Consider the following 14,484-nt stretch of genomic DNA (forward strand, 5'->3'; position numbering starts at 1 on the left):
AGACTTAAAATAGTCCGGAAAAAGTGTGGTACACATATTTGACCAGTGGCAACAGCATCGTGCAAAAGTTAGCACGTTGACCTGCCCCCGAATGAAACATCCCCTTAAGTGATTTTCGCTAAAATAATTGCCATCCATTCGCCAAAACTCATTTTGTTTCTTCCAATCACGAGTATCTCTTCTCCGCCGCTCGTTTTTGACGAAAAAATTGCGGAGACCCAGACCAGCGGAACGCAATAAATTTACGAAGATGCGTGTTGCAGGGTTCCTCGCTCGCCGCATGGCCGCCGCCTCGGGCCGCCGCGCCATGTCCTCGGCGCATGGACACGGCCACAGCTATCCACACGGTATGCACTTCCACGTGAGCCCCGTGCACAAGAATCTGGCGCTGGCTTACGGCACGATGCTCTGGCTCTGGGTCTTCTGGCGCGCAAAACAAGACGGTCTCGCTTTGCTGGTACGTCTTACATTTCTGCTATTTTCTATCGATCCTCACTGGCTGCTATTAATGCAATTCAGGGCTTTGAGCACCCGTGGGACCACGGCCACGGCCACCACGATGACCACTCGGAGTCGGCAGACCATGGCAACTACGTGCTGGTGGATGGCAAGATTAAGTACGAGCGCTCCGAGATTGGCGCTATGCCAATGCCTGTGGAGATTGACGGCGAGGAGGAAGAGAGTGAAGAGGAGGTCGGCGACGTTATGGACGACCTGCACGACGTGGACGAGGAGTAGATTCTTTTTACAGACAGCAGACCAGGTTCCTTCCTCTTAATAGCGAAGACGACGCAGCTCCTTTTGACTTATATGGCCGACTGGAGACCTGCTATTTACGCTGGAGAGAAATTGCAAAGGAAGACAATAAAACCCCGACAAAATTGAACAATAGGGTGGACTGATGAATGTATATATATGAACGTGTACGGACACAACCAAGAAGACAAGCAGACATTTACACAGTTTAGAGTAAAAGAACATCGCTTTTTGTGCATACAGGGACAGACTCGGATGCAAGAGCCTTCCACTATTGGGGTTACGAGGTCGGCAGTTTGGAGTGCAGCTCTTCCAGATCTTCGGTCGTTCTGTACGTCATCTCGGCTGTTCTTGCTGTAAACTGCTTGCGTAGTTTCCGGAAGCTGCCGCGAGTAGCCACTTTCGATTTTTTAAACTGTCGCGAGTCCTCTTCTAGTGCTGCCTGAATACTATCCATCCTCAAAAATGCGTCCTGGAGAGCGGAAATGTGTTCCGCTGTGCGCTTCAATGGAGAAATTGTTCGCTCTGGGACGTCGTCCAGAAAAGCTAACTGTGATACGAGACCTTGGAAACGTTGTGCGCGTAGATCCAGCGCCTTCTTTTCCATCTCTAATTGCTGGTTTGATGCTGTCAACTCCCGCAGTTTTAGACGCAACGCTTCCAACTGATTGTCCAATGTTCGTTCCTCCCTCTCTTCCCTTGTCAATAACGCCATATCTTCTGCTTCTTGTGCGGCTACATTGTCTTTATCCCCGTCTGTCTTCTGCTTCTCAGCTCGAATCTGAGCTACCTCATCGGCCAGAGCGTCAGGTACCGACACAATGTTGCGTCGTACATAAAGCTCGAATTTGTCGAAATTCTTTTCAAACGCGCGATGTACTTTGGACATGTACTTCCCAGATCCCTGTATTAGCAATGCATAGCGAAGTTTTCATGAGAATTAAGGACTCGTAGCACCATCGCCCGATTGAGCCCGAGTTCCCACCTTTGCGACGGCATTCAGCTGTCTTGCTTGCTGCTTCTTACTACCTGTGGAATCCAGTCTCTGCATGATATTAAGTGACGTCATTATAGCTTTAATTGGCTACATGATACCGCAAGAAGAGGAAGTTCTCACCTTATGGAGGGCATTTTCCACTTCCCCGGTAGCTTCCACGACGCTTTCGGAGATCTGCTCGGTCACTTAGGCAATCGGAGCCACCGTTAGTCTTGAAAAAAAGTATCCTTTAGTTTGTCGACAGCGAATGATAAGACGCCCTCGTAAACGACGTACGCGCTGGTAGGAAGCCCGCCAAGATGCCGCCGGTCTCGACCATACTGAACACCGGGTTTGAAAAACCCAATTTCGTGTAAGAAACAAAAAACAATTATCATCTAATAAAACCGCGCTCATATTTCAACCAATAGTTTCGCAGACGGTTTCTGCTTGGTGATGATGTTTATTGTTCGATCTGAAGTCTTCGTTTCTAGCCTTCCGTCCAGCAGTTGACGGTAGCACCATGATGTCTGTGATCCTCAAGCGCGTGGCAACTGGCAGTCCTAATGTGGGCCGCAGCTTTTCATCGCGCACGAAGGTTTGGGATCTGTTCCCAGCACGTACGAGGCGTTAAAGTACTTTTCCGACCGTAATAATTTCTGACATTCATATGCAGCAGAAGTCCCTGTCGTCAAACCCGCGGCGCCGCAGTACATGATGAACATGAGGGACAATCTCGAGTTTGCACTCGAGCGTATGCGCCGCACAGAAGGGCCTGTAGCGCTGCAGCTGCTGAACCGCAACGCTCGTCGACCCAGGAAGGTGCGTCCGTAGACAAAGGGTTATCCCACAGCAAAGATGACTTAACTATCGCTGTTCAGGCAAATCATGGCAAGCGACCGTGCTCGCACTACCGTAGAAGGTTAAAACGCCTCGGCCGTCGCTCGGACAAGTAGAGCAGAAGCGTTCAATAAGCGGGGCTCTTCTGTACTTGTAGGTTACAGGAAGGCAAGATGCATAATAGACTGGAAAAGAGTCAATGTGATTGTCGCGGCTAGTTTAAATCAGGGATCGCCGTCTTGACCACGCTATCGCCTGTGAGCACGTACATGTGGTCGATTTCGTTCTTGAAGCACTTCTGGGCATCTGCTCGACGAAGCTTGAACGTAGGAGTCAACAGTTCATTGTCGACTGAAAAGAGATCGTGGTGCAGGTAGATCTCACGCACGCGCTCGAAGCCAGCAAGTTTCGCGCGCTTGGAGGCTTCTTCGATCTCCTTCTTTATGGTACTTCTCACCACGTCGTGATCGCAGAGTTCACGAAAGGTGGCATTCATCAAGCCATTTAGCTTCGCGGCCAAACGGATCGCTGGTTCGTCCGGCACAATAATACCAACGACGTGCGAGTGGAAGCTGTCACCCGCCACAAAGACTTGTGCGATGCTCGGACACGTGACCAGGACGTTTTCGATCTTCTCTGGAGCCACGTATTCACCCTGTGAGAGCTTGAAAATATTCTTCTTCCGGTCGATAATGCGTAATTGGCCAAACGGTGACCATAATCCGATATCACCCGTGTGTAGCCACCCGTCAGCATCCATTGCTTCCGCCGTCTTGTCTGGTTGTTTGTAGTATCCCATAAATAATAGAGGCCCCCGCACACAAATCTCTCCTCGGCCCATGCAAGGAACCGCGGAAGCCCCTTCTCCGTGAGTTCTATCCGTCACTAAATAACCCATATCTGGCACAGATTCCAAACGTATCTCCGCGGCAGTATTTGGTGTACCAACGAAGCCGGTCGATAAATCCTCAAACGGTGTGGCAGTAACACCGCCACAAGTCTCTGTCTGGCCGTAACCTTCCACGACAGAAGCCAAGAGAGCAATTCGACAGAAATCTAGCACTTCTGGGGCTAGCGGGGCTGATCCAGAGATGATAAACTCACATCGATCGAGTCCAAGGCCAGCTCTGATCTTCCGGAAGAGCAAGCGGTCCCAGAACACGTGAGTCGTGATGCCGTACCGTCGTAGACGACGCAACTTTGTCCGAACTCCCGTAGTGAACAAGTAGGCAAGGGATTTTTTCCCGTTTAACATTTTAGCAGTGATGGAGTCGTAGATCCGGTTAAGTAACCGAGGGACCGTGATGAAGACAGTTGGACGTAAAGCTCTGATGTCGTCCACCAGCTTGAGTGGGTTATTCTGCGAGAACCCCACTCGACTCCCCACACTGAAAGAATGTACCAGAGCTGTTCGTTCAAGAATATGAGCCAGAGGAAGATAGGATAAATACACACTCTCCGTGTTGAGCGCATGTCCACCTGCAGTCACGAAATCTTTAACAGCTTTACAGCCGCAGAGGATGGCTTTGTGTGTCATCATGGCACCTTTCGGGTCTCCTGTGGTGCCACTAGTGTACATGATGGTGGCCACATCATCGCCATTCGGGGGTTCCGTAGTGACGGGATGCTTTTGTCCCTCTGTCTCAACAACTTCTAAGTGCAATACGTTTATCCCAGCTTCACGGACCTTACACTCGACTTCAAACTGTGCGTCTCCAATGCATCCACCAGATATGACAACGTTTTTGAGGTTCGGGCACCTGGAGCAAACTTGTGTAAGTTTGGGCAGCTCAGCGGCAGTACAGACGATTGTCGCAATCTCTGTCTGATTGAGGATGAACTGGGTCGAGTCGGGTCCAAGGGAGTCGTAGAGAGCAACGACGATGGCGTTGTATGCGTATGCTGCATGTTCGACCAGCACCCAGTCGATAGAGTTCTTCATGTATATCGCAAGCATCCGGTCTCCATTCTCCCCACCAATTCGAGGCAACAAGTCCAAGTGCATCATTCCAGCGCCGATATTTGTGATCCGATCGCTCACTTGTTCGTACGTTAGCCACGTGAACGGCTGGACAGCGCCATCAACAAGGGGTTGGACACCCATACATGGAAGAGATCCGTTTGTCTGTGCAGTGCGAATGAAGTTGTGGTACAAGCTTGGACCTTCTGGTCGAGTGAGTCCCACGAACGGGTCGTCGGGGTTTGCAGGATCTTGAAGAACTGGATCTCGAGCATCCGCCAGTGAGCGGTAGATAGGCCCCGTTGCGGCCGTCTCCGTGCCCAACAACACTTTAGAGTACCCCAGAGGTGTCGGCATGTGGCTGAGCGTAGGATTAGGAAAGGTAAATAGTGCGTACCAGCACCAATACTGTACAAATATAGAGGAAGCTAATCAGCTTGTCATGGCATCGGCATTGTCTATATATGTGCACTGGCTGCCAACCCCTCTATTTCTTAGCGAGCTTCCTGTCCTTCGAGTTGATCTGCATCGTCACTGGTCCGTCGTTCACCTGGAATCATCCAGCCCCCAACGTTAATACTCAGAACTTCACTTTAACCAGTAACCGCAGCGAGGAATCGTACAATAGACACTTCCATGTAAGCGCCAAATTCGCCCTCCGCCACTTTGTCAGCGACGTAGTCACGGCGCACACGATCACAGAAAGCGTCGTAAAAAACCTTTGCCGGCTTCGGTGCCACTACAAAAGTCGTAACAGTTGTAGCCATTCCCAAACATTAACACCAACAAGCATTTAGCACAACTCCTACTGTTGTCAACGTACTGGAGAGATGGAAGTCGGGTTTGTTGCCGGCGAACTGGCCGTGCAGTGTGAACTGGCTCACCACCAGCACCTCATAGTCGTTGTCCTTCAGCGACTTCCTCCATGCACGCTCAGCCTCATCAGGCCACAGACGAGCGTTCTAACAGCAAGGAGTGAGTCTGTATTAGCTGATACCTTGGAAAATTCCAAATTCATATCATTTGTTTCATTACTAGGAGTCGGCGGCAGCACCACTCGGCGTCGTCCTCAGTGTCATCGTGTCCGATACCGACAAAGCAAAGCAGACCGTTGCCGATTTGGCCTACGACGTTGCCTTCCACACGCACAGAGGCGCTGGTTACTCGCTGCATCACAACCTTCATCTTGAATGCAGTTTTAAAGTAGTTATCCTTAAATTTATTGTTTCATCCAATGAACGACCACTATGATGCGACGATTGAGCAATATGACGCGTGAGGTGCTGCTGTTTGGGCTGTCGGCTAACCCGCCGACGGGGCCCAAAGGCCACATGGGCGTGGTGAAGCACTGCCAGTCCATGTACGATGAGATCTGGCTGCTTCCTGTGTACCAACACATTTATTCAAGCAAGAGACAGCTCGCGCCGTTCGAGCATCGCGTGGAGATGTGTCGGTTAGCGCTGGAGGCGCTGAAAAATGACGGCGACGACGGCACTCAGCTCAAAGTGGTGGAGGAGGAGCGTGAAATGTTCGAGTTCATGGCTGCCAAAAGAGGAAACCCAGAGGACCTCCGACTTGGCAGTATCGACCTGCTGGATTATCTATTGGACAGCCACGAGGACACGAACTTCACGTTGCTGCTAGGTGGCGACACATACGCGGATCTATTGGCTGGTAAGTGGAAGCGCGGCAATGAGCTCATGCAATTGGTCAAGCTGTTGGTGGTGGACCGTAAAGGGACTGATTCGCCTTGGAGGGATCAGCACGATACTGAGGATCGAGTGACGTACATCAACGTACCTGAACTCAGTGACGTGTCGTCCACGATGGTCAGAGCCACCGCTGATCGCGCTGAGCTGGCAAGGCACTTGGATCCAACGGTGCTCGACTATATTGTCCAGCACAAGCTCTATGCTTTTGCCACGGAATAACGTGGAAATATTGATAGAAGCGTGTTTTTTTCATTGTTTTTTTGTGCTTTTTTCGACCCGTTCGCTGGCTGTCCCGAGTGATTCCTCCCGGCAATGCGATCCTCTCTCTTTTTCTAGCGCCGGCAGCGAGCCGCTTCCGTCTCTTTATCTGGCAGCGCGTCATATACAGCATCGGCAGCAGGTCAGGACAGGACAGTCGACAACTTAGCAGACACCACCCGACAGTCTACCTGGTAGTTGTCCGCGTGAAGCACTGGATCCTGGTCCCTCCTTCGTTCAGCGAGCACTGGATAATCTCCCTCTTAAGTCCGCACTTGGCGCTCTGCACGTCTATCTCCTTCTCTGTCTCCTCGTCGTAGCCAAAGCTCGAGCACATGAGGAACACGCCACCAGGCGACAGTAACCTGTCCACTGTCCAGAAGAGCAACGGTACCACCTCACGCGCATAGATGACATCCGAGCCGACAATCAGACCCGTGACGCCATTGCTACCTTCAGGTCCTACTTGCAGCTTCTCTATTGCCTCGATCTCCTTTGCGCCATCCGGTCCCCAACGCAGACTTTGCGTAAGGCACGTGGCCTGCGTGCGCTCCTGCTGGCCGGCGTTGTGTTCGATGACCTTGAGCACACCCGGGTCATGGTCCGTGAAGATCACAGTAGCTTCAGGTCGAATCTGGGCAACAGCTAGACCCGTGAGCCCGCAGCCTGCACCCAGCTCCACCACGTTACTGCTCGGGATAATGTCGCGGTGCCTGGTCAGATATTCGCACAGCGCGGGCGCAGCAGGCCACACGTAGTGGCCGCTTTGCAGGGCCCCGGGCTCATCCTTGGCGTACGTGAGTAGCACCGACACGTCGGCATTAGCGCCGTACTCGTATCGGCATGTGACCTTCTCAAGACACGCGTCAAACATGAAGCCCACGTCCGTGAGCATCCCTTCGGTGCCGGCCTCCATGTCGATAGACTCCATCGTTTTGATAATGAACCAGCGCGTGAAAATGAATGTGACCGCCAGTCACTGCATAGGCGACGTAGTGGAAGTCAAATCACAGCCTTTAGATCAAAACCTGTTTATCGTCATACTTTTGATTTGTCATCTTTTGCTGTCCGCTGGACAATGAAATGGCGGGCTTTTTGGAAATACTATGGGTTGAAAAATGGCTAATAGCTACACAGGTGTACGATCTGCTCGGTGCGCTGTTAGATCTGTCAGAAGGCTCTGACTCAGAGCCTTAGAAACATAAAAAAACGGCGTCATCTTCGTCTCAAACAGTACACAGACAATGAAAGAAGCGCTTTTGCAAAGAAACAGAATAACAGAAGATCGCTTTCTGGAAGCACCTGTATTAATAGTATTGGAAAAAAAAACCGGAATTGATAATACTTGTTCACTGTCAATTCCGGATTTAGAAAACAGGGTCGCCAACTCAATCAACAAGCGTTGCAGATCCAAAATGTACCCATTTTATTTTGGCATGAGCCCAAAATACATGTACCGGTATCAGTTACAGTAGATGATCACATGTATACTCTTCAATAGGATATTGACGTCCACCACACCATCGACATTTGGCGGGAAGTCCAATTTCAGAAAGGTTCATCATTGCTCTCTTATCGCAATGAGCTATCCGCTGCTGCGGCGTTTGCCGCTGGGTGCGCTGGACCGGCAAGTGGCGCGCGCAAGTATGCAAATATGTCACAAGATCGTCATGCAGCAGCTCTACATCTCGCGCGCAGACGCAGCCAAGCAGTGGGTCGTAGTGTCCAATCCATCAGAGGAGTGCGTCGAATTGACGGGCTTCAGTTTGAATTGCAGTGGCAGCAGCGACGTCTTCAATTTCCCTGCCAAGTACACACTATTACCAGGCGACGAGGTGGCTATATGGTGCTCTCCGGGTGATCTTAAGCTTGACGTGGATAATCTACTGCAGCCTTATCTCTTCTGGGCCAAAGCCGACGGATCATTGCGTAACGAGTCATTCTTCTCTGCGGGTCAGGATAATGAAGTGTTACTTTTGGACCCTCTTTTTATTGAAGTGTCGTCCATTCGAGTGGCTACAGACGGTCGGAAGGAGTTCCGCGTATTGCACTGCAAGTCCGCACACTCGAGGACTCTTCGCAGCGAGATTGACACACGATTCTGTGTCGGATGTCTGTCTCCTCCAGAGTTCGAGATACGCACGTCACGACCAACTCCTGAGAGCGGGATAATCACCTCGCCACCGCCGAATCAACGAGAGGTCTACGTGTTTTCAAGATACTGGGGCGTCGTGTCGGACAAGTCGCTGTTTGAGCACTTTCTGGCGGTCTCGTTGGTTCCGCTGTTGGAATCATTTCGTGCAGTATTAATCTACGTGATGCTGTGCATGTTCCGACCCGCAACAAGCACTGGTTCAGGTCCGCAATTGCGCTCCAACGTGACGACGCTGCTGCTCATGATGTTAGCTTGCGACGTCATCGCACGAAGACTCATGCTGTGCATCAAGAGTGGATTATTGGTCACAATTGCAAGCTTCACGTCTGTCGTACTGGATCGAGTGGCAGTGCTGGTGCTGTATTTGTCGCTGCAAAGACTGTACCCGGCGTTAAGCTCTTCCTTCCAGTATATGCTCACTGTTGATCTCAGTGTCAGCTGCATCAACGCTGCTGCAGTGCACGTGCGCTTCTTGGAAGAACGACGAGATTGGCATCTATTGTTCAAGCAATTCGCACACTGGGACTACAGATACCGAGCAATCATTTGCGCATGTGGCGTTGGTCGCGAGCTGCTACTACATTTGCTACTCCTGCTCCCGTTCGGCAGCCACCCGTCGCCTGTATGGAAAGCTGTAGGATATCTGCTCGTGCCGCTCTTCACTCTGGCATCGGGTGTCGATCTTGTACGCGCATTTGCCACCATCTTGCATATTCTCCGATACCCCTTTGTAAAAGTACAAACTTTAAGGCGACGTCTTCAGCCACAGTCGCAGGAATCCCACCAAGAAGTGTACGAAGAAGAAGAAGAAGATTTCTCCGAAGAAGAACCTCAGAAAGAGGACCCACCGATGATATTCTCCACACCCAAAGGGATCCGCTTTAGATCCCGCTACCCACAAAGTTAGAAATATTTAGCAGCATTCTAGACCAGAAATAAAGATGATTCTGTCGCACCAGATTCGCACGACTAGCATGCCTAAATATGCAGTACTATCATGCATTAGGCATTACTTGAAGTAAAAAAGGAGAGACTGTCCTTCCTCGGCCTTCGAGAGCGCATTGCACCCTTCGTTTCCTAATTTTTTCTCTCTCTTTTCGGCTTCAACAGCAGAAAAAACTCGTCCCTAAAAGCGACACGCTTCTAAAAGTTGGCGCCCTCAGGCGGCTGCGGCAGACGTCGGTTGGTAGGCGAAGCCATCTCGGCACGGATAGCCACAAGCACGTGCTCGATGCCATTATTGCGGTGCCAACTGCCCAGCGCTGCCAGTCGTCGCGGATCCACGCGGCCCGACTGGGGGTCCACGCAGCTCATGTTGATGCGGCTCGTGAAGTGCACCTCGGGCGGCACATGGGGGTACTGGTCACTACAGTGGATCCGCAGACTGTAGATGCGTCCGTCGTGGCAAGTCTGTATTACAGCAATTCAATATGTAATTGTCAGGCGGCTGGAGATATATAAAAGAACGCAATGTCGTAGACTCACGCCAGCAGGGCCAAGGATGGTGCCGATCCAGTTTGTGAGGAAAATGTCGTCTGCCTGCTCTAATCCGTACGAGATGCTCATGTCTCCGTGGCCCTTTTCGCTGTTCTCCAGCTCCTCCAGTAGCTTAAAGTTACGGGGCACTGGCAAGCATCAGCAGCAAATAGCAAGACAAATCACAGGTCAGTATTCATCAACAATCTCGTTCTGAAGCCAATTTGATGCACCTTAAGCTCCATTTAAGAGCATAACTATAATAGAAAAATACGTACCGATCACCACTTCAGCGCCATGCTTCGCCATGGCTCCAAACGCGTCACTCGCTGCAAAATGATACAAGGAAGGAAACGACCGCGGAGGTGTGTTAGTTTTGTGTCTTGCGGTGGCCTAATCAGTGCGTATAGGGGCTCAACAGAGAGCTCAGACGCTGCTGTGTAAGCTGATACCGCCTGTGGCGGGGAACAGTCTTGGTTAGCCCCACAACAAGCCGACATGATCTTACCTGGTCTCTTGAGCGTCGCTGAGTTCTCGTTTAGAAAATGGCTCTCCAAAAAGAGGGGGAGCCATTGTTAAGCTATGATTGGCTAAAACCACTTCAATTAATGAAATATTTTAACGAATTATTGGATAGACATGGCAAAAATTCAATTTGGACATGAAGTGTCCACCGTTGTCTACATGGACTCTAATTTTTATCTGCTAGTGTAGCAGTCTACAGTTGAAACTCCTCATCACGCACCAGCACAGCGCGCAGTCGCTCCAACTCGTTGCGCCAGAGCTGAGCCGGGGTCGTCGCCTGCAACTGCTGTAGCTTGTCCTGCTTGGTATCGTGCTCCTTCCGCAGACGATCCGCAAACTCCTTTGTGAAGCTCATGAGCGACGTATTCAACAGATAGTCGTAGTCTTCACTTCCATCAAGATCGCCAGCTTTGCCTTGTTCTCGACCAACAGCAGCCAGTCCAAGGTCTCCCATGTGGTCAATCGCCTCCTCCTTGAAAGCCGACGCAGGAGCGAATCCGTGCTCCTTAAGTAGGTCAATCAGCTCGGCCTTGGGGATACGCTCCCTGAGGATTTTCTGTAGACTTCCAGTTGAAACCTCCTGGATAAAGCGGATGCGGTTGCTAAGACGGAGTACCTCCTTGGTTTGGCGCTGCTCCAGATGCCGCTTACGCTTCGAGTACAGTTTGCGACGGACGCCGTAGAAGTCACGTAAAACGTCCTCGCTCGTCTCGTACTTGACCAGCTGTCCGTCAGCATTGAACGCGTGCATGTTGCTGGTACTAAGAGGCGCTTCCAGACGCAAGAGCTTAACCAACGCTTCACTGTCGCCGGCATCGCAATTCTCAGCTGCGTCCTCCGCGTACTTGGCAAGATCCGAGCGTGTCATGGAGATGTCGAAGCGCACATCACGCTCCGAATGATGCTCGGAGAAAGAGCGGATGGCTTTCTTCCCAACAAGATCCCACAAGAACTTCTTGTAGTCTTCCACCCACTTGCCTACAGGCAGCTCCGTCACACGCACTGTCGACGTATTGACCTGCTCGACGTTTCCACGAGACACGAACGAATGCTTGCCAGTCTGCCGAATATCGCCGCTAAAACCCTTGGCCCACGGGGTCATTAAAGATAGCTCCACAATCGAGAGATCATCTCCAGCTTCTTCTGCATCCAGAAGCTTCAGAAGATTGTCGATCACTAGCACCGGGTGGTGGCAAGGGATCGACGAAGACCAGCCTGTACCGATTCCCTCTGCACCATTCACGAGTAGCATCGGGATAATAGGTACGTAGAACACAGGCTCGACCGGGAATCCATCATCATCAGCGTAGCGAAGCAACGCGTCATCTTCTTCGGGAAATACCAAGCGAGTGTGCTTCTGCAGCAACGTGAAGATGTATCGAGGACTAGCAGCATCCTTACCTCCTTGCAATCGCGTACCAAACTGACCTGACGGAAACAGTAGCGGCAGGTTTTTGGATCCCACGAAGTCCTGCGCCATGTTGACAATCGTCGAGTGTAACGAAGCTTCTCCGTGGTGATACGCCGTGTGCTCGCTGCAATAACCTGCTAGCTGTGCCACCTTCACTTCACTTGTAAGTTTGCGTTTCATGCAGGCGAACAGAACTTTTCGCTGCGAGATCTTGAGACCATCAACCACCGACGGAAGCGATCGCTGGTTATCTGCATGAGAGAATTGAATGAGTTCACGGTTCACAAAATCCTGATACGTGACACTGCCCGAGCTCGTGTCGAGGTAAGAGGCAGGAGAATACTCGTTCAATAGCCAAGCCTTGCGGTCTGCAGCACGAGCTTTACTGAACACCATATCCAACGCATCGCCGTCGTTATCCCCACTCCAGTGGAAGTCCACCAGGTGATTGTCCAGGTCGCTGAAGTACTCGCGTCCTTCAGCACTAGTACTTGTACCCAGTCCCTTGTAGTACTTGATGACGTAGTGCTTGAGGTCAGCCGAGTCTATCGACGCTTTCCATTCGAAATACTCAGGTAAACTGAAGAAACGACGTGTCTCTAGACCACGCTCCGTGCCCACACGCTTGGATGTAGGACTCACCTTGATGATAGGAGTAATAAACTCGCTAATGAAGCCACCTTCCTTCAACAACTCCGGCCAGAACGTGTGGAACAAGTTAAATAGCAAGCCTTTAATGTGCGAGCCGTCATGATCTTGATCCGTCATGGCGATCACACGTCCGTAGCGCAGTTTTTGACGCGCTTCTTCTGTGCCATAATGCTCGTCCATACGAAGTCCCAGGATCGTGCACAAGTGCGCAAACTCGGCGTTTTTACCGAGCTGCGCGACGGTGGCATCACGCACGTTCAGCAGCTTACCACGCAGAGGGAAGACACCGTATTGGTCACGTCCAACGACGGCCAGACCAGCCACTGCAAGAGCCTTCGCTGAATCACCTTCCGTCAATATAAGCGAGCACTCACTTGAGCGAGCTCCACCAGCCAGATTTGCATCCTCCAGCTTCGGGACATTAACTGACGAGCTTTTGGCACGCGTGGACGAGACCTTCTTGAGCAGAGCTGCACGTTGTCGCGCACGGGCACTTTGAACGACACGCTCAACGATACCCGAGTCTGACAGCACCAGCTTTAATAGCCTCTCAGAGAGGACACAAGTTGATCCAAAGGTAGGCGGTCGCGACGTCATGAACTCTTTCATCTGCGAGTCGAACGTCGGGTTCTCAATCTGGCAATTGATGAAAATCGCCATGTGCGGCTTCACCTGAGCCGTGCTAACTGAGAGCTCTGGGAACTTTTTATTGACATGTTCAGCAACACGACGGCAGATTTGGTCGCTCACATAGCCCACATGGGAGCCGCCACGTAGCGCAGACATTCCGTTCACAAAGCTCACCTGGACAAAACCCACATCAGAGGGCAAGACGCCAATCTTCCACCGCTTGTTCACTCGCGAATAAATGTAATCTGAGCCAGAAGATGCTGCGTCATCGCTGTCTTTCGATGGTTTTGCGGTCTTAGAAACTGGGTTGTTCGTAGTTGAGTAGCGGAAAGTCTTGATATACGACTCGAAGCCTGAGATGGGAAGTTTCTTGCCGTTTAGAGTAACTTGTACGTCCGACAAACAGCCAGCTACGTCGTACACGCGCTTCTTCAGCACACGCGTCATACTTGCAGTGAGCTTCTCCATCTCAAACTTTTCCAGATCGGGTGAGAACGACACTTTTGTAAAATCTTTCGCGTCTTTTCCACTAAATTCAGTAATCTCTGGCTCTCCACGCGTCCGCATATTGTTGTGCCAGACCTGTTTGTATCGTAATCCCATGGACGTGTCCCCTGTCTCCACTACAAACTCCTTACTGAATATATTCGTCAATTTGGCGCCATATCCGTGTCTTCCACCAGTTAATCTCGCGGCTGTATCGTCAAAATTCGATCCCGTGAGTAGGTGACCGAGCACCAGCTCTGGTACGTAGACTTTCTCCGTCTTGTGGAACTTGACGGGAATTCCTTTGCCGTCATTATACACCGAGATCCAAGGTCTGTATCCATTGGCTTTACTTCCAGGTTCAATGATCACGTCCAAGTGTCTCATGCTTGGATCACGAACCTTGTTGTCCACGGCGTTGACGATGATCTCGTCGAAGATCTTGTAGAGCGCAGGGACATACTCCACGGCCTGCTGTTTCATTTTAAGATCTTCACCTTCCTCTTTAGATAAAGATTCAGAAGGCACCATCCACATCGTGTCCTTTGCAGCCTCGACTGACCCGATGTACATGCCTGGGCGCAACAACACATGCTCAAGCGGGGTCTTCTTCTGATAGATACTTTCCACGCTGCTGAAGGCACGTCG

General features: G+C 51.1%; 9 protein-coding genes across 9 annotated transcripts; 4 read left to right on the forward strand and 5 right to left on the reverse strand.

Annotated features, from left to right (window-relative positions):
* Window positions 1-227: 227 nt before the first annotated feature.
* PITG_01292 (uncharacterized protein) lies at window positions 228-891 on the forward strand (the record flags this gene model as incomplete). Its single annotated transcript, XM_002907920.1, has 2 exons — window positions 228-457; window positions 520-891. 2 exons carry the CDS (start codon window positions 251-253, stop codon window positions 736-738), a joined length of 426 nt encoding a protein of 141 aa, XP_002907966.1.
* Window positions 892-1,036: 145 nt separating this feature from the next.
* Window positions 1,037-2,072, reverse strand: PITG_01293 (uncharacterized protein; the record flags this gene model as incomplete). Its single annotated transcript, XM_002907921.1, has 4 exons — window positions 1,037-1,660; window positions 1,742-1,801; window positions 1,874-1,938; window positions 2,030-2,072. 4 exons carry the CDS (start codon window positions 2,070-2,072, stop codon window positions 1,037-1,039), a joined length of 792 nt encoding a protein of 263 aa, XP_002907967.1.
* A 91-nt stretch (window positions 2,073-2,163) lies between these two features.
* Window positions 2,164-3,195, forward strand: PITG_01294 (uncharacterized protein; the record flags this gene model as incomplete). Its single annotated transcript, XM_002907922.1, has 3 exons — window positions 2,164-2,352; window positions 2,409-2,554; window positions 2,614-3,195. 3 exons carry the CDS (start codon window positions 2,256-2,258, stop codon window positions 2,686-2,688), a joined length of 318 nt encoding a protein of 105 aa, XP_002907968.1.
* PITG_01295 (long-chain-fatty-acid-CoA ligase, putative) lies at window positions 2,787-4,889 on the reverse strand (the record flags this gene model as incomplete). The annotated part of the gene is made up of 1 exon (XM_002907923.1): window positions 2,787-4,889. The coding sequence occupies one exon, from the start codon at window positions 4,887-4,889 to the stop codon at window positions 2,787-2,789; it is 2,103 nt and encodes a 700-aa protein (XP_002907969.1).
* A 130-nt stretch (window positions 4,890-5,019) lies between these two features.
* Window positions 5,020-5,717, reverse strand: PITG_01296 (D-Tyr-tRNA(Tyr) deacylase; the record flags this gene model as incomplete). The annotated part of the gene is made up of 4 exons (XM_002907924.1): window positions 5,020-5,082; window positions 5,156-5,271; window positions 5,356-5,494; window positions 5,568-5,717. 4 exons carry the CDS (start codon window positions 5,715-5,717, stop codon window positions 5,020-5,022), a joined length of 468 nt encoding a protein of 155 aa, XP_002907970.1.
* An 83-nt stretch (window positions 5,718-5,800) lies between these two features.
* PITG_01297 (uncharacterized protein) lies at window positions 5,801-6,463 on the forward strand (the record flags this gene model as incomplete). Its single annotated transcript, XM_002907925.1, has 1 exon — window positions 5,801-6,463. One exon carries the CDS (start codon window positions 5,801-5,803, stop codon window positions 6,461-6,463), a length of 663 nt encoding a protein of 220 aa, XP_002907971.1.
* Window positions 6,464-6,689: 226 nt separating this feature from the next.
* On the reverse strand, window positions 6,690-7,433 carry PITG_01298 (uncharacterized protein; the record flags this gene model as incomplete). Its single annotated transcript, XM_002907926.1, has 1 exon — window positions 6,690-7,433. The coding sequence occupies one exon, from the start codon at window positions 7,431-7,433 to the stop codon at window positions 6,690-6,692; it is 744 nt and encodes a 247-aa protein (XP_002907972.1).
* A 649-nt stretch (window positions 7,434-8,082) lies between these two features.
* On the forward strand, window positions 8,083-9,564 carry PITG_01299 (uncharacterized protein; the record flags this gene model as incomplete). Its single annotated transcript, XM_002907927.1, has 2 exons — window positions 8,083-9,387; window positions 9,493-9,564. The coding sequence occupies 2 exons, from the start codon at window positions 8,083-8,085 to the stop codon at window positions 9,562-9,564; spliced, it is 1,377 nt and encodes a 458-aa protein (XP_002907973.1).
* A 39-nt stretch (window positions 9,565-9,603) lies between these two features.
* Window positions 9,604-14,367, reverse strand: PITG_01300 (DNA topoisomerase 2 DNA gyrase B; the record flags this gene model as incomplete). Its single annotated transcript, XM_002907928.1, has 5 exons — window positions 9,604-10,067; window positions 10,143-10,282; window positions 10,412-10,462; window positions 10,642-10,684; window positions 10,879-14,367. The coding sequence occupies 5 exons, from the start codon at window positions 14,365-14,367 to the stop codon at window positions 9,801-9,803; spliced, it is 3,990 nt and encodes a 1,329-aa protein (XP_002907974.1).
* Between the last annotated feature and the right edge of the window lie 117 nt (window positions 14,368-14,484).

Source organism: Phytophthora infestans, genomic scaffold, assembly GCF_000142945.1.
Source record: "Phytophthora infestans T30-4 supercont1.2 genomic scaffold, whole genome shotgun sequence".
Taxonomy (NCBI): Eukaryota; Oomycota; class Peronosporomycetes; order Peronosporales; family Peronosporaceae; genus Phytophthora; species Phytophthora infestans.